We start from the raw sequence: 23,343 nt of genomic DNA, 5'->3' as shown, positions 1-23,343 counted from the left end.
TGTATTCTTGAAATCATAGTTACAAGTTTCAAACATAGTTTAAAGTTTAAAAAAGTAATAAACAAATATGGTAATAATTAGTCTCCTATCTGAAATAGTACATGAAGTGCAAAATTTTCCATAAGCTTTTTCATTCATTTAACAAATATTTATCCACCACCCACCATATGCCTAGTGTGCGAGTCTGTATATATATATTATATACAATTTCTATCATTTCTATGTAATATATAATATATACTTATACAATATGTTTATATATTTCAATATATAAAGTTTAAATAAAAAGAGAAAGCTGCATGAATTTTGGGTTACATAATAATTAAACCATTTCACTGTCAAGAAGAACACTGAAATTTGCATTTTGACAGGGCTATGAAGCAATCCATTTTGGAGCATTGGATAACACTACATAATACAGGGGTAGTTCTGTCTGGACAAGGAAAGACAAAATAAATCTCAGCAAAATCCTTCCTTCTCCAGAACTTTGTTCCTTGGGGACTTAGTTTGAAGATGCGTGAGCTGAACAAATGTACATTTTAATATATTCAACTTCATATATATTTTGTTCCCAAATCTATGGTTCAATCACTGTATTTAACATTTAGCAGTTTCCTTTATTAACATAGCCCCGTTGTCTTCAGCTCATCCTGTGCTACTGAGATTATGGAAGGAAATACTTCATTACAATGCTGACTACAATAATGGCAAGTGTCAGCAGTGCTGCAGGAAGGAATGCTACAGGAGAATCACCCAACAATCACCATTTAGTACCACAGAGTCCATGTCCACAGCCAGGCCCTGCAAGCTCCCCACAGAGGTCCGGTTTATGATGCTCGTCTGGATGGAGTCCTTCAAGATGGCTGCCACACAGTCCTCACAGAAGATGTGGCCCTTGGCATGCGGCATGACAAACACAATCCAAAAGTGGACGAGGAGACCGCCTTTGTTGTTGCTACTATAATGAAAAAAGAGAGATGTTCAGGGATACCTCTTAGGAATTAGACTTTATAGACAGGCAGTAACCCAACTGACAGATTCAAGGTAAGGCCAGTAAGCACATCCACTAACTGATGTGCTCCCTTCTTGGCGTAATTATTGACTCCTATTACGGGGACCAGAAAGGGAAAACCTCATGTTATGTACATTCTGATTATTGTGTCGGATTCAAATTTAGAACCATTGCTGTAGAGTTGCATCTCCATGGAAAATATACTACTCGTGGATATCAATCAGTAGTCACTGCCATTAAAAATAACAGTTATAATGTCTGATACCTCACTATGTCCAGGCACTGCGTTAAATCTGCTTTCTACCATTTGAGTCTGATGAGGAAGGTCCTATTATTATTCTTTTTTTACAGATGAGGAAATTGAGGCCAAATACAACTCAAAGTCACAGAGCTAATAAGTAGCAGATCCAGGAATCAAGTCCAATTTGCTTTTCAGTCTGATGCCAGAGACTGAGTTCCTAATTGCATAAATATCACCATGTTTTGTGAAAGAAACGTAAGATAGTTTTCTGCAGTAAATAACTTAAGAAATGGAAAGATAAGGAAGCCTGTACCCCAAGGCTTCTCAGTGCCTTAATATGCCAAAGCAGATTATGAATCTCTGCAGACATATTGGAGATGGGAGCGGGGAGTGGGATATAGTACATGGTGCACAATTTTTTCTAAAAACTATTTGATCATGAAATTCTTTTTTTCCTCAGAAGATCTCTAGTGACTAGTTTTTGACTGGACATTGGGAAATAGTGTTCTCTGCTTTATTTTTGCCTCCATCTCCAACCAATATGGTAGCCATGTTTACGAGCATTTTGCCCAGTGGCACTGACATGGGGACCAGGATTCCAGCTATGGGGAGAAGGCGAGAACTGGTAGATAAAGAGTAAAAACACAAAGTGACAGCATGGCAAAGGGTCGGGTCACTAGTTGTGCTAATAGGGTATTAACTCACAACCACCCCCAAGAAGTCACTTGAGAATGATGGAATCTCAGCCTTTTCATGGCCTTAAGTGGAATTTATAGAAGTGAACGCAGAAATCTCCAAACAAAGGACATAGATTACCTGACATCTGCAACAACAGACTGCTCATAAAATTTGGAGAAGGCAGATGTGGTATAAACCAGGTTTACCTGAAAAAGAATCAAGATGTCTTAAGTCTTTCAAACTTGTCTTCCTTTCAAAGCATCTTGTATATTGTAGGTCCAAGCTCTGACAAGAGAAGAGCAAGCCTCAAATGAAATCCCTTAACTCCAAACCCAGACATTATTTCTTGAATTCAAATAAATTCTTACTTCCTGCAGCAATTCTTGGGTTACTTACCTTCATTCTGTCTGTGAAAAATCAATTACCTTCATGCATTGATTGCTCTCTTTAAAGACTCTAATCAAGCTTAACTTCTGTATTCTGCCCACTCTAAGGGTTAATTTTCTCCACAGTTAACAAATCTAACTCATTTAAGCATTCATAACACAGTATTTGACCCAACCCCTTCTCCATCAGTGCAAGTGTTGACTATAGTCCTAATGACACATTCCTACATTAGCCACTAGGGGGCGAGTGGTGCCCACAGCCACGTCCACCAGGATCCTTCAGAACGCCCAGTCTCTAGGGCAGGGCCCAGCCAGGGGTGGGGAACCTGGGGCCCCAAGGCCACATGTGGCCTTCTAGATCCTTCTAGATCCTTTTGAAAGGCTGCAGGTTCCCCACCCCTGCGACCTTCTTTGCCCTCACTTAGCATTTCTAAAACCAAACTCACTCTCTTCTCCCACATCATCTTCTCCTCCGGTATTCCCCTTCCTACATAATTGGAAACCACCTACTTAATTGCCCAGGATTAAAAAAAAAAAAAAACTTAGAAGTTATAAAATATTGTGGAAAAACCATGAGCTGCAGAGTTTAAATTCACTATGCAACACAGAACATGGTTGCCTAAACCTGCTGAGTGTTTTTTTTTTTTCTTTTTCTTTTCAACCATAAAGTGCAGATCAAAATGCCTACCTCCTTAGGAGAATTTGAGAAATAAGTGGTGTACAGTCACACACCACAAAATGACGTTCAGGTCAATGATGGACCCCATATAAAAAGGTGGTCCTGTAAGATTATAATGGAACCGAAAAATTCCTATCTACTGATTTGTGTCACAATTGCCTACAGTATTCAGTACAGTAACATGCTCTACAGGGCTGTAGTCTAGATGTAATAGTCTATGCCATATAGCCTAGGCATGTAGGAAGGTTTGTGTAAGTACTGTACGCTCTATGATGTTCACACAATGAAGAAATCACCTAACAACGCATTTGTCAGCATGTGTCTCCATCATTAAGTGACACATGACTGTATATATATCAGAATTAAGAGGTTTAGTAACATACCTAGTATACCTAGTATACCTAAGAGCCATTCAATAAATAGGAGCCACTCTAACCACCACTCCCTTCGACTGCAGGCCCTGTCTCTCACAACCATTCCTCATGCTACACTGCCAGTCACTGCATCAAGGTCACCACTGTATTTCCACTGTGGAAACACAAATTGGCAGGAACTTTCTAGTTGGCAATATGTGCCAGAAGCCATAAATTAATATTTTTCTATTTGGACAAGTAATTACACTTTTTAGGAAATCACCTAAGGGAGTAATCTGAGATACCCATAATTTATGTGGCAGTTTTGCTATTGCACTATTTGTAGTAGCAAAAATTGGAAACAGCTTAAACATTCAGTAAAGAGGGATTTGCTAACTTTGGGGCTATCAAGATTTATGTTTTTTTAAAGAATATTTACTTGCCTAAAAATATGCAATATCATGCTAAGAGAAAAAATTGGATTATAAACCTGAATATCTACTAGTATCCCAATATTGCACTATCCCCTATGTCTATGTAGTCCAGAGTAAAAAGGAGCTTTATCTTTGGTGATAACATTAAAGAAGATTTTAATGATTTTAAAAATAATTTTATGAATTTTACTAACGTTTATAATAAATATTTATTAGTTCTATAATGAGAAAGTTATTTTTAAAAGTGAAGAGATTGCCAGTGCATCAAGGTTGAAATAAATTTTGTGTATTATCACAAAATTAATCAGTATGCATGTAACTTCGAAACTGGAAGGCATTTTAAAGGTCACTTGATCCAATTTCTTTATTTTACAGATGAGAATAACTGAAGCTGAGAGAGCCATTTCTTTTTATGTTAGGTGTTGGGGGGCGGGAAGCAATTCTGTCTTAAGCCAAGATGAGCTAAATCCCACGTTTCCGTCTGACAGCCTCCTTCGTCCACCCTGCCCTCTACTTCCCTACACCCTGCTCACCCGTGACATCTGTGGTCCCTCCCCTATCCCCTCACCCCCCTCAACTCCACCCTCCCCAGACTTTCACCCCCTCTGCCCTCACCCCCTCACCACTTGCTGCACAGTCTGTGCCACTGAAAGAAATTCCCGGGACTCTTTTTGTCGATATTCAGGAAGAAATTCAATGTTGGTGATGCGAAACATCCCAGCAAAGTAAAAAGCATCTTTGCTTTCTGTCTTAACTGTAAAAGAGGAGAGAAGGTGATTAGGAGGCTTTCCATCTGTGTGGCAGTAAGGCATTGTCTGAGCTATGTCAGTATCAGGCTCCTAAAATGATCTTATTTTAGGCAGCTACATATCTAATGGGTGCATAGCCCATGGAGCTCTAAATAAAGTTGACAACAACTCTTCCATGAGCTGTCACTTCATTTCTCAAGGCCACCCTTTGCACTCAGATTTCATGTATAGAAACTCACTTGTTTCCTGTTGAGCAGTTCTTACTTGTGCATACCAGTTTCCCTTTGTTCATACCAATATCTCTCCATGAAATGCCCTTCTCTGATTTTTACACAGTCAACAAACTACCTCTGTACAAGGATGTTCTAAAACTTTATACAAAAATGCTAGGGCAGTGCAAATGTGTCAGTGGAGGTACAGCAGAGAAATGATGAGAGATAAGTTGGTGTGTTCTGGGTTGAGGGATGGGGGTTTGTGTTAATTGCCCATGGACTTGACTCCCCCACCAGTCTGTAAGCTCCCTGAGGATAGAGATCATATCTTGCTTATCACTCTGTTCCCCATGCCTAGCACAGTGCCCAACACATAGTGGGCCCACTCAATATGTGTCGAATAAATTTTCAGAAACCAGTTCATGAAGTGTTCTTGGACTCTATCCCTGGGCAGGTTGGATGTCTTTCTTCTGTGATCAAAGATAATCACTTAAGCAGAAAAATCAACTCATGCTCTCCCTCCAGCACTGAACTGTGAGCTTTTCTAAAATAGAATATGCATCTGTGAGCTCTTTGAAGGTAGGAGATGCATCTTGGTATGCCCGATGCCCTACATTCTGCCAAGAAAATTATAGGTGATCAATTTCTGTATGTGTGTGTGTGTGTATATATATATATATATACACACACACATACACACACATATAAATATATCCTGAACTGTTCAAGAAAATATTCTTTAATTCTTTGCCTATAACCTTTACCTTCTAATCATATTTTAATATCCTTGGGGGTATATCTAAGAAAACTGTCTACTCACAACACTTACAACATCAGGGTTTTTTGTTTTTTTTCCTCCACACCAAGAAATTCTCCAATTCTCTGGATACCAACTAAGTGTCCAACAGTTCAATTCAATTCTAATTCTAGTTACCCAGAGTCAGTGTCAGAACCCACAGGTTAAGGGCATATTCCCATAAGACTGACCCCTGCTTCAGATGCCAAGAGGAAGCTGTGGGTCTCTAGGCTACCACACTGCTGTCTGACTTGGCTACAAGCCTGGAGTTCACATGACCCCCTCAGGTTTGATAATTTGCTATAATGGCTCACAGAACCCAAGGAAATACTTTACTGACTATTACTGGTTTATTCTAAAGGATACAAATAACAGCCAGATGAGGAGGCACAGAGGGTGAGGTCCACAAGGGTTCCGAGCATGGGAACTTCTGTCCCTGTGGAGTTGGGGCAGCCCACCCTCCCAGCAATTGGATATTTTACTAACCTGAAAGCTTCCTGAATCCTGTCATTTAGGGCTGTTATGGAGGTTCCATTATGTAGGCACAATTGATTAAGTCATTGGCCATTGGTTATTGAGCTCAATCTCCAGCCCCCTCCTGAAAGTTACAGCCCTCTAATCATAGGGTTGGTTCCTTGGGTTGTCTAGGGGCTTTCCCCCACAAGTCATTTCATTAATATAAAAAAGACACTCTTAGAAGCACTGCATTAGGAACCAGAGACTAAGATCAAATATTATAACAAACATATATATATAAAAAATAACAAAAGATGCTCTTATCACCCCATCACTGAGGAAGTTACAGAGTTAGAAGCTCGCTGTCAGACATGAGGAGCAGAGACCAAATATATATTTCACATTATGTCACAGGACACGTATTTTGTAGAAATGCATTAACATGTGCAGGATGAGGACTCCAATACAAGTCAACAAATGCCATCCTTGCATGACTAAGTACTCTGTAAGATAGGGCTTAGTTATGACACCTGTCCAAAAGGCTCAATCAGATCCACAAAAACATAATAACAGGGGAGAGAAAGACGCATGTGTGAAATGGAGCTCAGGAAGCTGGAAATTTAAGGTTGCCTAGAAACAGGCGGTGGGTGGAATGAGGAAATGAAACAGCCTAGCACTCCTTTCCTTTTTTTAAAGCTGTTACATTTCTGAATCAGTCAAAAGCTCCTGAGCATCTTCCTCAGCTCTTCCCATCCTGCCCCCATCTCCTGGTCCTGCTCTCCTACAAGAAGAAAGTGATGGTGGTGAAAGAAGAAATGAGAAAGACAATCCTGGTTTCTCTCTCCTTAAAACATCAACACCAGTTTGGGAAGTGGTGTATCAGCCTTGGGAAAAGTAAACTCCCTTCAGAAACACCCAGGGGCAGGTCTGGCCTGCACTGCTACTGCTGGACTCACGACACAAGCCCCAACCCCAAAAGAGCACAGATTTTAACTTACTGATGTAGAGCCACAGAAGTGTCCAGGCTATGACTGCCAGGATGAATAAAAATACTGTGAGGAGAATGATTTTATTTTGGACATTCCAAAAGGGAACTTTCTTCTTGGATTGCTTCTTTGGTTTGGGTTTGGCTTTACCAATGGGTTTTCGTGGTGGTCTCCCTGGCAACGGTGGTCGTCTCCCCGGCAGCTTCCCTTGGGCACTGACCACCTGAACTGAGATATTGGATATCTTTAAAAAAAAAAAAAAAAAAGATGCACTATCAACTAGAAGTAGTGTAGAGCTTAAATTGAACTACCCAGTCAAGAGATCTTGGTATTCAAAAGCCTAAATCAATCAGTCAAATTATTTACATAAGTTTAATAAGTTAATTTGCATCAAGTTACACAATTAAGATCAGAAAAACTAGACAATCCTGTATATGAACCCTAGTAAAATGGTCCCCAGATCCCCTCTCCTCAACTCTCCAACTCTGCTGAGCAGGTGCTGTGGAGAAGAGGCCCGAATGTCATGGGGTAAAGTAGACTGAAGGACCTGGGGGTCAGGAGGTCAAGGTTAAGATTCCATGTGGGTAGATTCATTTGTATACACAGCTCTGTGTGTGCATGTTTCAAATGTTTGTATTATATTGCTTTTCTTTCACAATCAATTCTTTCTGGGCTGAGATAGGATCATAAATGAGAATATAAATGAGTTCACCAGAGAAGTGAATTGATTCCAAATTTTTGACTTCAATCCTGGGAGGTAGGAAGAAAAGTTAAGGCAATGTGATGATTTGGGTAGGGTTGTAGGATAAGAACCAAATGTGCTTGTTTTACAGTTGCCAGCCACTGAACTAAGTAGTGACTCAGTTTCCCAATCATAGGTAAGAATAATTTAAAAATAAATCAAAGAACAAAATAGAAGACTCGTTAGATTAGACGATGTTTGGTTTAAGTGTGTTTATGTGCAAAGTGTTACGTGCAGGAGGAAAAAGAATACATTATTCAACTGTTTCCCATCCTGCTCTTTTATTTTCTCCTCCACTCTCTGCCATTTGATGCTGTGAATTCTTTAATAATATATGTGAGAGTTTAGCTTCTTTGAAGGAGAGATTTATACATGTCAAGGTAACTAAACTCCAGTGATGAAATAACTTTTAACCACCCATTCTTTTAAAGGCAACAATATAGAACACTAATTCCAGAAAATAGTCTCTCTTTTGTGCTTTCTTCAAGAATGCTTTCATTCTCTCTTACTCTCCTTCTCTCTTCCCTTCAAAATTCAAGTCTTTCAGTCTTTAATCCTACCAATGAATGGGATAATATGTGGCCAAGTACACTCTGAATTATTCATGGCTCCCTCATTCTTTTTGCTGAACACCGTTGTCATCCCCTGGAGTGAAATGTCGCTTATATCCTTCTGGGTGAAATTGAACTAGACCAGACTTCATTTAATGTGGTGTCCTGCTAGAGTGAGGATGGTGTTTCTAAAGAGAAAAACATTCCACTGCAGAAAGAGTCTATTCGACTATGGTGTCAAGCTATTTTCAAGTACTCCCCGCAAAGAAGTAAAAGAGAGAAACACACAGAGATACCAGTACTTGTAGAACTGACAAAGGCCAAGGCTGGATCTTTAAGTGCAGGAGCACATTATAGGCAGTCTCAGTTAGCACTGATTAAATTTTAAAATGGAATTTGTGCAGAGATCAGTACAATTTCCCTGGAGTTTTAGAAAAACAGCTACGAATCAATTGCCAAGTACAGCACTTTAAAACAAGCTCATATTTGTAAAATCCATTAAGTACCGTAAGAAGAGAAAGTATTTCACTATTACTCCCTTTATTTTTATAAAGTCACACAATCTCATTTTACTAACAGGGTCAACAATAAATGGTATTCAAGCAGGAGAGGAGGCGTCTCACACTGTACTTACCTTCAGGTCAGCAGGTCTGGAAGAAGCGTCACTGTTTTCTCTGTCCATTATTAGGTCTGTGATCACCCAGGGGTGTCTCAAAGCCAGTTTTCACTCCCTTGCATGCTCTCTTGAGAAGAATTGAGAGAATGATCATCGGATTCAAGCGAGCTCTCAGAGGAGTGGAATCAATTTACTTCCACCAGGTCCAGTTTAGAAACTGAAGCTGCCTCATTACTATATTGTGACTGTTAAAGGGACCCAGCACTCAGCTTTGCACCCCAAACTAAAGGCTTCTTAATGTCACTCATGTGAGTCAGGCGTCTCAGAGTACCGCCAGCCTCAAGGCACGGTTTCCTTTCCTAAGAAACACTATCCAACAATCCAGAAATATTTTACAAGTCATTATCATTTTTGCCTGCATCTACTAAAGAATGGGAAGAGGTCTAATTTATAACCCCCAGCACCACATCTTAAAAATCTTCACACTACATTCGTCTTGCTTAGTATTTCTTGCATGCTCCGGAAGACTCACTCCTTAGTCCTGCTCTCACCTCTCCAGCCACACTCTGAAAACCCCTACCCAAGGGGATTTTTTCCATTTGCCTCCCCTTACTCCTGGAGTCAGATCTCAGTAAACCCTGGGTCCCTTTCTGATGTAAATCCCATATTCCAGTCTCTCCCTTTCTTCCCAAAGCCAATCTGGATTAGATCCAGGGAGGCAAGGTAACCCTCAGGGGCAGTGTCAGAATTTTTCTTAGCAGGCCAAGAGAAAAAGGTGGGTATTACCAGAACATCATCGCTCTGTGGGCACTGGGTGTCCATGGAAGGCTAATCTCTTGCCCTTTAAAGGAGAAACCTGCTGATCCCGGTACAAGTTGAAGGGCTGTAGGTACAAAAGCAAGTGAGAAACTGTCTGCTGAAAGTGGTGGAAGATTAGTTTGAGTTGTCTTATACTTAAAATTTGATCCATCTCGAGAAAAAAGAGACAAAAATGACAAAAAAATGTATATCATGTTGTACAAATTTACTTCCTGAGTTTTGTTGTGTATTAGTGACATTGATGAAATGACTAATATTATGCTTTAGGCTTTGTAATTTTAAGATGAGGAAATTTAAAAATAAGGCTTTTTTAATGGCTCGCCCTTTCTGTATTATTTCCCTACTTATTTCCAGAACTAACTCATAGTTCACCAATAATGTACTTTCCAGCAGCCACTGACAAAGATTCTCTCCTTGACCAAAGTTTAGTCAGGCTGCTCTGAGCCCTCGTTTTCACTTGACCTTGTCCTTGGGCCCTGAGCTTTCTCTTCAATCAGACCTCTGTCCTTGGGTCTTGTCCTTGGCCCAGTTGTAGCAAGAATTCTGCTAAGTCAGTTTGGCAGGAATCCCCCCACCCTTGATATCTGATCAACCTTGATTTTTTTTACACAAGGATGACCTTGAAACATCCCTGGTATGTGGTCAAGTTTTTTATCTCCTATCCTTGATGTTTAAGTGGTTGGCTGGCCTTTAGCAAGGATGCTGATGTCTCAGTTTAGCAAGAATCCCCCACCCTTGAAGTCTCCCCTTAGTAATTCTCCCTCCACCAACCCCCTCACTCTGCTCATTGGCTTCAAACCCCCAGCTGTCCTTGCTGTATTTGGAATTGAGCTCACTTTCATATTGAAGTCTCTCTCCCCTATTGCAATAGCACTGAATAAAGTCCATCTTTGCAGCCTTCAACTAGTGTCACACTCTGTTTCTCTTTGACACCAAGAATAGAAAGTGGCGGCAAATAATAGGAGGCTGCACTTTATGTACAGAATTTAAAAACAATCATAAAACCAACTGAAGGCTGCTTTCTTATCATCATGCCAGCCATTCTTAACAATATCAGTGATAAAATACTCCTCCTTGAAAATCTTTGACTGATATAAGTTCTAAACAATTGCTGGCATTACAAATAAGTCCATGGAAACTCCTATCTTTCATAGCTTCGGAGGACTTCCATGGGGACATCCTCAGTGTGGCCATGTCAGCTAACTCAGACCAGAAAAGAACTTTGATTCTTTAGAGTCACGTATTTCAGCAATCCAAGGTAATACTGAAAAAGCTAAGAAACGAATAGATTTACCAGAACATTCAAAAATCAAAGAAGATAATTTCTTCCTGGTTTGTTCCTAAAAACAAAATAATTGCTGGGCCACAGATTTAAAGATCATCTTATTTATTTATTCACTGTTCTCTAGTATTTCATAATTGTGCACTCTCAGCTTGGTTATATTTTAAAAATGAAATATTTTCCTATAGTGGTGAATTAGTTTAAACAGTACAATGTATTATAGTTACCATATTGTACTTCAATTGCTAAACCCATCATATCACAGCACTAAAAAAAGTTTATTTAAAAGTCAAGATTCTTTTTTATGTAATATATTGATTAAAATATGCCACTAGAAAGGTATTAAGTGTCATATGATGGAAAGGAGATGTACATAAATATAAGTAGAAAGGCAAGTCACCAGTTTGACATAAGAAGGATCTAGTGCCTCTTATATTTTCCTGGATAGAGCTTGAGCCCGTTATCCGCAGTGAGGTATCACAAGATTGGAGGAATAGCCTCCACATGTACTCGCCGTCAAATTGGCACTGACTGATCAACACTATGGTGCTCACACGGTAGTAATATTCTCCAGGGATTAGGGGGTTGGGGGGGTAAACTCACAACTACTGGACACGGTGAGCACTGTAGAGGGGAAGGGCATGCCTCTAAACCTCGCTTGGGTGAGGCAAAGACATAAAATGTAACCAAAAGATATTTGCACTTCTGTGTTTATTGCAGCATTATTCACAACAGCTAAAATATTGAATCAGCTTAAGTGTTTATCAAGGGATGAATGGATAAAGATGTGTGGTTCGTCACCAACTGGAACACAGTGAGACCCATCTCAAAAAAAAAAAAAAAAATAAATAAAAGAAAGAAAATGTGGTGTATATATATACAACGGAATATTATTTAGCCATGAAAAAGAACGAAATTTTGTCATTTGCAGAAACATGGATGGAACTGGAGGACATTATTTTAAGTGAAATAAACCAGGCACAGAAAGACAAGTATTGCACTTTTACACTCATTTATGGGACCTAAAAAAAATTGGTCTCATGGAGGTAGTGAATAGAATGGTGGCTACTAGAGGCTGGTAAGGGTAGTGGGAAGGGATAATGAAGAGGTGTTGGTTAATGGGTAATGCTGTTAAATAGAAGGAAAAAGTTCTAGTGTTCACTAGTGCAATAGGGCAACTATAGTTAACAATAATTTATTATATTTCAAAATAGCTAGACATTTTCAAATGTTCCCAACATAAGGCAATGATAAATGTTTGAGGTGAATCATGTCACAATTATCCTGATTTGATCATTATATGTTATATGCTTGTATCCAAATATAACATGTACTCTATGAATATGTACAATTATTATATATCAATAAAAAATTTTTTTAAAAAGAAGTATAATTCTCATGGCAAAATTCCAGCATGTATGTACTCATATAGCAAGCATACACTGTTAAACAGACAGGGATTAGAGAAAGTAACCACATTAAAAAGAAATTTGATAGTTTTTTATAAACCTAAGGGAAAAATCCAGATTTTGTACTGTTGAAATTTGTGCATTAATATATTATCACAAACATGAAGACGTTTGTGAAATTTTGTTTTATGAGGTCACATCATTGTACCATCTAGCCTAGGTGTAGCAAGAATCCTGCCAAGTCAGTTTACAGAAATGTCCTCACCCTTGCTATCTGAACACACTTGATTTTTTTATATATATTATTTTTCTATGAAGGTGCCTCAATTCTAAGTGGTCTAGACTCCCTTTGCCTATTATTTTTTTTTAATTTGTATTTTAAGACAGTAAAATAGGTAAAATAAGTGGTTTTTGAATCCATAGGTCTCATTTTTGTGTTGGATAACACTTCTTTCTTCTTTTTAACAGTAGATATTTCTGCTCTTCAACATTTTTCTTGACTTTGGTTTTTGCCTTTTAACGATTGTCAGTGTCAATTTATTCCATTTAGAATATCCTACAACTATAATACTTAAAAGAGATTGCGCCTGTCCATACCATTCCATTCCTTCTCTGTATGAACAGTGATTAATTGCATGTACATATTGCATCTTAGGAAAAAAACAAACCAATAAACTATCTTTCATCTTCCTCAAGATTTAAATGAACAGACAGCTGTTCACAACATGTTTGTTTTCCCCTTTGCAAAACCATTTAGGAACCAATTAAACTATGAAATAGTTAGAAAATTATTTATTTTTAATGTACTTGTATCTTCCAGAGCAAATCTAAACTGCTGTGATTGCATATGTACAGTAATGCTAGTCTAAAGAGTGCTTACAGCTTGAGAGAAAGGCATAAAGATCTACTTAAATAATTGTTGTACTCTGGATTTTTCCTCCTACTAACTGTATGTTTTTTGGCCACTTGAGTCTTTTTGTTTATATTGACAGAAAGTTGAACTCTCTGGATATTTAGGAAATTAAAGTTACAGATTACTTGGGGCCGCCTCAGACATACATTGCATCATTATTCACTTCAGCAGTAGACTTAGTAGTGATGGGAGGTGGGTAGGGGTAGAAGTATATAGAAGGTAATTTTAAAGATAATTCATTATAAATCATTTTTACCTAGTCTGCATAGATGAATTAGAACTGATTTTGATAAAAAATATTTAAGAAATATGTTGGCCGGGCGCGGTGGCTCACGCCTGTAATCCTAGCACTCTGGGAGGCCGAGGCGGGTGGATTGCTCAAGGTCAGGAGTTCGAGACCAGCCTGAGCGAGACCCCGTCTCTACTAAAAATAGAAAGACATTATATGGACAACTAAAAATCTATATAGAAAAAATTAGCCGGGCATAGTGGCGCATGCCTGTAGTCCCAGCTACTCGGGAGGCTGAGGCAGTAGGATCGCTTAAGCCGAGGAGTCTGAGGTTGCTGTGAGCTAAGCTGACGCCACGGCACTCACTCTAGCCTGGGCAACAAAGTGAGACTCTGTCTCAAAAAAAAAAAAAAAAAAGAAATATGTAGAAAAACATCTAAAGCTGTTGTTGGAGAAGAGGGAACCATAATGCATTGAATTGTGTTTTACTTTTTGATGTATGAATTTATGGCAAATAATGTAATTTGTGGCTTTTTTATTTCTTTATAAAAATATTTGGAAAATAAAATGTTTAATGTTAGAAATCCTGTACTTGAAAGAAAACTCATTTATCAGTGGCTTTATGAAGCAAAGTCAAAAACGAACATGGAAAGTATAAAAACATTTGTGTTTGTTTTGTCATAATAGCTTGCTGCCAATTATGTTCTCTTTCACTGTGTGAAAGTTTTCTGATATTTTATGGTCTCCTTACATTTTGTTAAATAACCAGCACTTTTGAAAATTAGATAGTGTGTTGTTTAGGGGTTAGCTAATTACATCAACCTTTTCAAAGTTTCATATTATTTTATATTGTAAGAAATTACAGTAGTACTATTCTGATTAGTTTGAATGTTTTCAGGCCTTGAAATAAATCTTAATAGATACAAAAAAAGAAATGATCCACTCTAAATGGGCACATGTATGAAAAAGCAAGAATAGCAAAATGTTAATGATAGAATCTAGGTGTAAGTATATGCATTTACACTAAAAATTTTTTTCAACTGTATGTTTGAAATTTTTCTTGATAAAATGTTGGAGGGAAAATTATCATCTCTGGGAATCAAATATACTAGATAAGCCACCGTTTTTGAGAGACAATGACAATGAAAACTGGGGTATAAGCTAAACAAGCTTGCAACAAGCTTGGTGACCAAGCATACATTCATCTCCGTGTTGCTTTTACCGGTATGGAAGTTCCAGTACAGAGTCCCTTCAATCCCAGAACATACAACCAAAGATAATCACAATGGCCAGATATATGTTAGTGTTTCCCATCATCAGTGGCTTGAAAGACAGTGGAGAGATTTTTATTTCTTCCCCAGGAGCAAAGGCCCTTGTGCTAAGGGAAGCGGGCTAGGTGTCTGTAAGCCGGCCAGCAGAGCAGATGGTGTGCAGTAAACTGGATCAAAGGAGAAATCTCTCTTCACTGGATTCAGCAGTGATCATTGGAAGCACATATATAAATAATACATGAATTCAACACATGAAAACACTTTAAATGTTTCAACCTTCTATCCCACTGAAACCAGTGCATCATAAAGACGTGGAAGTAGGTCCAAGTCATCCATCTAACATGAACAAGGTTCTGAGTTCCTGGCGTGGAAGCCACTTAGCAGTGGGAGGTGATGCTTTCGTCTTTGCCTAGCCAGAGGAGAGGCGAGCTCTTCAGCAACTGATAAGTGCATTTCTGCTACTTAGGACCCACTTGTCTCTGTTATGATAAATGGCCACGTGCAAAGTTGCCATCTGATCATTGCTTTCCACTGAGATCTCTGCAGAGGAGGAGTAAATCCTGAGGAATCGCAAGGTTGCACAGGTTGCTGGGAAGTCAGCCAGCTATTTAACCCTATCATTCCTAGTGCCCTGTAATAAAATAGTATGACAGTGATTCTGGCTTCCCTTTCCTGGCTGACTCACAGGAACCATGATCCTAGTCTTTAGGATCACGTGACATGGATCTTTTTAAAAGGTAAAATTATAGTGTGGCATCTTAAATCTGGACTGTTGTAATATCCCCTTAACACATTTTCCTCTTCTAGGCTCATCCCTTACGCTGAAACTGACCCATGAGCACATCACTGCTAAATAAATCTTCCTAAAATGACTCTAATGTCATTCCTATCCTTGACAAACAACAGCCCTTCTGTTCAGTCCCACTGCCCTGGCATTCAAGGTCTTTCTCAGCGTGGCAGCAGGCTACCTTCCTGACCGTGACATCCTGGCACATAGACTGTGCTGTCAAATTATGCATTTTTAATCATTATTCATCCATCCATCCATCTGTTTACTCAACATTTATTATATGCCTACTACATGACAGATAGCAAATATTTTTTAAAATGAATGAAATATTTTACTGCCTTTAAAAGGATCTCAGTAGAGGGGGAAGACATGCAAACTACTGGTTATAATATTATCTACTAAATACTATCACAGAGATATAAACAAATGCCCTAGAACTGAAAAGAAGGCTAATATTAACAGCCTTCTCCCCAGAATCTTACGCTATTCAAATCCTCACCACCCTCCACACCCTGCTTGTAGCTCTCCTCCATGCCTTTGCACACCTGCCTGCAACACTCTCTTTTTCTCCTCCCTGAAAACCTTTACAGTATATACCAGTCTTGAGACTCTAAATATTATGATAACTCATCAAGGACTGCTTTGTAACATTTCTCACCTTGTCTTATTGGTTATTTAGCTTGTCATGTGTCCAACTAATCTCCAAGCTCCTTGAAGACAAGGTCCCTGTATTATCCCATTCAATGTAAATAGCCTTGGAAAGGGGGCAGGGAATGATGGCCCCTTCAGGAGCTAGTTGGGTCTGGGATTTGGTTTCACCTTGTTTACAAGCTAATAAATTAGTCTGTCACTGTTTCATGGATGGTAGCAGAAGACATGAGCGTCATGGCTCAGCAAGCAGCATAAGTATCAATGGGTTCCCTTTTGTACGTAATTCCCATGGTCCAGATGGACGCTGAGCATGCAGTGGGTTTACATCACAGCCGGGGAATGCCACTGTTTTTATGGCAAACAATAAGTAAGCCTCCTCACTGTCTAAAACCAAGATATTACGTTCTCCCCAAGGTTGCAAACATTCCCTGAGAGATGGCCAAGATGGAGAGCAGTCAGGTCCTTGCATTCTGGCACACACAGTGTATTAGTGTCCCAGGGCTGCCACAAACTGGGAGGCTTAAAACAGAAGAAATTTACTGTTTACAGTTCTAGAGGCTAGGTGTCCAAAAGCAAGGTGTTGCAGGGCCATACACCCTCTGAAACCTGCAGGGTAGAATCAAACCCTTGCATCTTCCTGGCTTCCAGTGGTTTGCCAGCAAGCCTTGGTGCTCCGTGGCCTACAGCTGGAGCACTTCAGTCTCTGCCTTTATCATCACATGGCATTCTCCCCTCGTGTGTCTCTGTGTCTCTTCTCTTCTAAGGACACCAGCTATGTTGGATTAAGGGCCCGCTTTACTCTAGCATGACCTCATCCAATTACATCTGCAACGACCCTATATCCAAATATGGTCACATTCTAGGGTAGTGGGAGGTAGGACTTCAACATATCTTTTTTGGGAAACACAATTAAACCCATAACACCCAGCAAGGCCTATAACAGGATGAGAGACCCTTGAAGGATTGTCTGTCTCAACAGAGTAAACTTGCTTCTAATAGCATTGAAAAAATTCTAGAGCCCGGACATATTCTGGGATAGCTGCAGATGACATTTTTTATCATTTTATCCCATTATATATATCCCATTGATACCATTTTACATGCTATCCTGAAACCCCACCTATTCTTCTGACTCTGCCCGGATGGCCGGGAGGGGGGAGGATGGTGCAGTATGACTCAGCCATGGCTCGTGAAGAGCCATCAGTACATCATCCACCGTCAGCCACATGAATCCCAAGGGGCAAATGTTCAGACAAGATTATCCTGCTATTATGCTAGACCGGTAATGGGAGAATAGGAGGTAGAGGTAGACAGCTAATGCCTCATTTCTTTCTGGTTCAATGGATCAACTTAAAAGATCTCTTTTTCTTTTTAATTGCCTGGTCTAAGTGCTCAGTGCAATATAAACACATGGCTGGGGTAGGGGATGCTGGGGTGAGCTAGTCCAGGACCCATTCTACTTCACATACCTCACCAGACAAACCTAGGAGGCCCAGACTGGCCAAGTTGGAAAATGGCACTCTCACAGAGAGCTGTCGTCGCACTGAGCTAGCACAGCATCTGGCTCACGGCAGGCGCTGAAGCTGATTTATGTTTGGTGAAGGAATGGATCTGCTGTGCTAAAAAATATTGACTTTGGAAATTATACAAAGGCCACTAGATTACAAAGAGATATATTTTTAAAAAAAACTTTAAAAATTAGATTCATCAGAATGACAGGATAAGATTGGGAAAATGAGAGAATGATGGAAAAATGAGAACAATTATGATAGAAAGGATGAAATAAAACAAATGAATCAAAATGAACTTGGCACCAAGAGGTATAGAGGAAAAAATGAGGAAGAAAAATGAGCAGAGGAAAAAACAAAGGGATAGGAATGATTAAATAATCTAAAATGTGTATTCCATGGTTTAAATTGGCCTGGAGAGCATCTCATTTCTTAGCAGTCAAGAGTCAAGTCCTGCACTGCCCGGCAGAGTTAGCTTCTCCACCAAAGTCATCTCAGACACAGTGTTTAAAGTTCCCGGCTTCTCTGGTGTTTAACACCTTGTCATACCAACTCTTCCTAGACTATGTGCGTATTATGGAATGTGAAATAATATTATTTCATTGTGTGCCCATCCCCAAGTAAAGACACCAGTGGCCTTGATATAATTTGATAATGGCAAATGAGAAATGCCTGAGCATATGGTCTGATAATTTCTATCAAAAGCTCAGGTGCTTAGGAGCACAGCTAAAATCCAAATAAAAATAGTAGTGATGTGGTAAAACAGAAATCCTACCCCCTCTCCACCAAATAGAATTACTTCAGAATTGAATTAGGCCTTTTCTATTAAAAATAGTTTTGGCTTTTCAACATTTCCTACTCCAATGAGAAGTTATATGGTGCTGGAACAGTTCGTATGTTTTTTTTTCAATTCGCAGCCATAGGCTCAGTTTTGTTCCAGCCAATATATACAATGTCTATATGTGGTTTGTGTAACATTAGCTACTAAATTATTTTTTATTCATTTCCACGGGCATGTCTATTTGACTAGGCTTACCTAAAACCTCAGGGTATCTGAGATAGGTGTTTATTTGCCAGAGGGTCTCCTGGCTGTCACACTGTTACTGATCTCATTTGAGAATTCTGAAATACGATTGGTTAAACGCCTGGGCCTAGCAACAGGGTGCAGGATCCTCCAGTGGAATTTTACAGCTTCGCCAGCAGGCTAAGTGCCTCTGCCTTCCTGAGGGTGTGTGCCAGCATCCTCTGACTGCCTCTTCAAGCACAAAGGGCATATGAGTGGCTGTCTCTGCCAAGTGGTCATTCAGTGCATCAATTTCCTCCAATGGACCAGAAAGAGTTTTGTCTTAAATGGTATTTTTGCACTTCTTTCAGAAGTTAAATTTCACTAGAAGTCCTTGATAGCGCCCGCCCACAGTTAGCCAAGCTGCCAAATTCTCTGCTCAAAGATACAGACGCTTCAGACTCACTGATAAAATGCCTTAGTGTTTTAGCAAACCAGTGGAGGATGGAATCTGTCCATAGGGCTGGTATCAGACTATGAGAGCCACTGTTTTGCACAGTAATCCAAAATCGTGAGGCATGACTGCATAGTTGGGGGTTTTGCTTCCCGACTCTTTTTATGATCAACTACATCAGCCGAAGGAGACTGTTCCTTACGATACCCTGAGGGTAGCATGATGCCTGACACAGAGCAGGTGCTCAGTAAACTTGGCTGGTGTTTTAATTAAATATTAATTAGCAACGTCTATGAATTGCTATGCAGTAATGAATACAACGTTGTCAAAGACGTAGTTTTACCATCCTTATTCCTTTTACTACAGAGGGGGATATTACAGATTGTTTGCTTCTCAAAATCATATTTTGTGTTCAAAGAGAATGCCTCACTTGTCTTACCCTAATTCTGGCACTAATTAAAACATTCCAAAGAAAAAGATATTTACATAACATCTGCATAGCTTTGCGAGAATAATTCTGATCAAGAATTATATGTTAAACTTGCAAATGTAAAACAAGCTACTTTGAATATTGTTTGTATACACAAGGGTGCTCTGAACTCAGGAAAGAATTAAATACATCTTTTGAGCTGAGTCCAGAGAACTGCACATATCTGTGCTTTCCTGAATTACAAATAGATGAGCTCTTCACTGTGTGTTCCTACTGGGGAGAAATTAAGTGCTAATCACTTGTGTATCCCCCAGAGCCTGGCACTATGTCTAGGATGTAGAAGGTGGTATTGCAAAGCGGAATTTATCAGACTTTGGGATCATAATGTTCAGAGTTCAAATCCCAATTCTCCCTCTTACTAGCTGTGGGACCCTGGACAATCCCTTAACCTCTCTAACCCACACTTTCCTTATCTGGAAAACTGTATAAATATTCACCTTGCAGGGTGGGTATAAGCATTAAAGGAGATGGATTATATAGAGTCCCTGACACTTAGTATGTGCTAAGTAAATATGTGTTGTGGTTTGAATATATGTGGTCCTCCAAAATTCATATGTGGGAACTTAAACCCCAAGGTGCTGGTATTAAGAGGCAGGGCCTTTGGGAAGTGATTTGGGAAGGGCTGTATCCTTGTGAATGGAATTAACGCTCTTACAAAAGGGGCTGCAGGGAGCTGCCTAAGGTTTCCATTTCTTCTGCCATGTGAGGACACCGTGTTCACTTCATTGCCTCTGGAGGAGGCAGCAACAAGGTGAGATCTTGGAAAGAGAGAGTAAGCCTTTACCAGACCCCAAATCTGCTGCTTCCTTGATCTTGGACTTCTCAGCCTCCAGAACTGTGAGAAATAAATTTTTATTATTTATAGGATACCCAGTCCATGGTATTTTGTTAGGGTAGTACAAATGGACTAGGACAATATCTCTTGAGTGAAATAGATATAGGCCCTTATTTTTCTTTTTAGTTTGTTTTGTAATGGAATTTCTTCTCAAGCAGAGTTTTTCATTTTTCATTTTGCAATCTGTATGAGCTGAGCTCATCCCATCATAAGACTGATGTGATGTTTTCCCAAATAATTATTGATCCAAGAATGTGGGACCATATGGATCTTTAACTTTACCCTACAGAAGGCCGTTCAATATCTGTTTCAATAAAATAAAGGTCAGTAGGACAGTATTTGTGCTACACTCATTTGAACCATAGTGAGATTTATCCTTGTCCTTCAAAATAGCTTGTCTTCTCAGCTCAGGGATATAAAAGTCGACATATTTATTTTGAGAATATATTATAGGCTCACAGCCATATCAGATCTTTGATTTTCCCCAGTGACAAATCAATTAACCATGTTTTGCTTTAGCCCTTTTACCTAAGACATTCAAGTTGAATTCTGGAAATAATAATTTCTATTCTGGTGCCATATTTTTCACTAATTTTTACCAGCTAACCCTTCTGTTGTTAGCAACCCTGTCTATTTCATCATTATTAATAAGCATGAATTGCTCACAGATTTAATGTGCTCTGTGGCAGAAATGAAAAATGCTAGGATTTATGGCAAAATACCCAGCCATCATAAAGCCCCTTTGCAGCTGCCCAGGAAGGGCACCAAGTCCCACTAACATCCTAATAAGCAGATGGTGTCTTTCAAAATATTCACATTTAAAAAAAATGATAATGCTAATGTGAGTTTAGAGAAATGGCCACATATATGTTGCAGTAAGGCTGTGAGGCTGTCAATTCATAAGTAGTGAGGATGGTTATTTGACAATATTAATAAAAAATGGTTATTTAGCATCTAGGAAGTTATCCTAAGGTAATTATTGCAAAGATATATCTATAAGGATGTTCCTTATAGCATTCATTTTAACAATGAAATTTGAAAACATTCTAAAATCCAACAATAAAGGATTAGTTCAGTGAAAGATGATATATCTATTCGATGGATTTTCAGTGCAAAATTATTCATTCGGTCATTTCCATGTAGAACTTTCTTGCAGAAAGGAGCAGATTCCTCTTCTGGTCTTGTTGGGATACACCCATGAATCATATCTTTCTATTTCCTGAGAGGATGTTTACCCTCCCTTCTTCTATGAAGCTTTAATGGTGGATAGATTGTAGCTGAGAGGAACTAGTTTACCACCAACGGATCATAAAGATGAAGATATCCTAAACATGTTATGCTGATTACATGTGCATTTTAATATGCCAGAATAAAATGCACTAATTGTGGAGAGTGTTAATCCTGGAGCATGGATTTAAAGTGGGTTATTCACATTCCCTGAATTATTTGACTATTTTATAAAGTTTTATCAAGAGAAAATGTCTATTTTGAAATTTAAAAAAAGGGGAAATTATCATGCTGGTCGATTGCACAAATACTTCGACGCTAGAGTGATAGTCAATAAATTAAGTATGTTAAACATTACTAAGGTCTGTGTTATTAATAAAGCAGTAGCAAGATAATAAAATGGGTACAAACCAACATCTGGAATCATCATGTGCTTTCCAAGGAGCATTGCATCAGAGACCCATCTATTATGGATTATGTCACCATGGCTTATAGGAACACAAGGCAATTTTGACTTAATCATATATGGAAGAAAGGAGTAATGTTTAAAAATATGCAATTATCTTTCGTTTGTTGGGTGCACATGTTGACAGAGTTGTTTTGACATGAAAATTCCCATTTCCCCAATTTACAGCACATTAACATCCCATAGAGAAAAATTGGGCACCAGAGCCCCAGAAGAATCCCACTCAATTGGCCCCGCAGCCAGTGGTTTTAATGGCGCAGTGGGTATATTAGTGAGGAGACACACGGTTGTCTATTCTATTCTAAATTCTGAATAATGGCTATTCAGAATTTGCCCTCCTTTAATATAGTTTCATTTATTTTACCTTTTCTTGTTAATTAATGATTCATTGTATGAATAAAAGATTTTACTTCTTTTCTTACTAGATGTATCACTTTTTTTCCTTAATTCTACTGGTAGGAAAGAATAAGATGAATTGATAGTTCTCAGGCTTATTTGCCCTATCAATGTTTCTATCCATGAAAAGAAATCTTAAAAACCTACCTATCTCAGGCAGACCTCAATCTCAGGCAATATTCAAGAGTTTTAGGGGTTTGGACACTTTATGTGACTTTAGGAGAACGTGCTTCATTGCCTATGACCCTTGGCTAATGAAAAAACTGTATAAATGTCAGCATCAGACCCAGGGTCTGGCTTCTAGGAGAAATATGCAAAGCAGTGAAAACTACGCATTCATTCAACCATCTATCCACCCAACCGTTCAACAAAACCATCCCTACACCCATTTGTCCACACATCAGCTACTTCTGAGCACCTATACAAGAGCTCCTCAAGAACTGGTGCTTTCTTTTGCTCATTCCTATGCCCTCTACATGTCTAGCATAATAAGCACAAAATACATACTCAAAAAAATATTTGGGGCTCAATGACCTTGTTCTTGAACTCATATCTTTAGGCTCTCAGAGAGGGCAAAATTATTCCTAAACCTTCTATTGCAATGTCAAGGTAAGCATTATAATCTTGCAAGAGCTTCTTCATAGTTAACCTGTATTTCTACAGCTACAGTTGAAGCTTAATTTCATCCTGCTGGCCTTCGAATGAGAGA

General features: G+C 39.0%; 1 protein-coding gene across 2 annotated transcripts in view; it reads right to left on the bottom strand.

Annotated features, from left to right (window-relative positions):
- TMPRSS7 (transmembrane serine protease 7) overlaps positions 1–8,957 on the bottom strand; it is a 35,611-nt gene extending 26,654 nt beyond the window's left edge. The window contains exons 1-5 of one of the 2 annotated variants that reach the window (XM_069472594.1): positions 8,910–8,957; positions 6,995–7,226; positions 4,407–4,537; positions 2,070–2,137; positions 765–958 (exon numbers count right to left, since the gene is read on the bottom strand). In XM_069472594.1, the coding sequence (XP_069328695.1) occupies positions 765–958; positions 2,070–2,137; positions 4,407–4,537; positions 6,995–7,226; positions 8,910–8,957 (673 nt within the window). Of the gene's footprint in view, positions 1–764; positions 959–2,069; positions 2,138–4,406; positions 4,538–6,994; positions 7,227–8,909 lie in introns of those variants that run through there. The other variant, XM_069472595.1, reaches the window with a different exon arrangement.
- Between the last annotated feature and the right edge of the window lie 14,386 nt (positions 8,958–23,343).

This window comes from Eulemur rufifrons, chromosome 7, assembly GCF_041146395.1.
Source record: "Eulemur rufifrons isolate Redbay chromosome 7, OSU_ERuf_1, whole genome shotgun sequence".
Lineage (NCBI taxonomy): Eukaryota > Metazoa > Chordata > Mammalia > Primates > Lemuridae > Eulemur > Eulemur rufifrons.
Note: the sequence above shows the minus strand (reverse complement) of the source record. Positions and strands in the feature narration are given on the sequence as shown.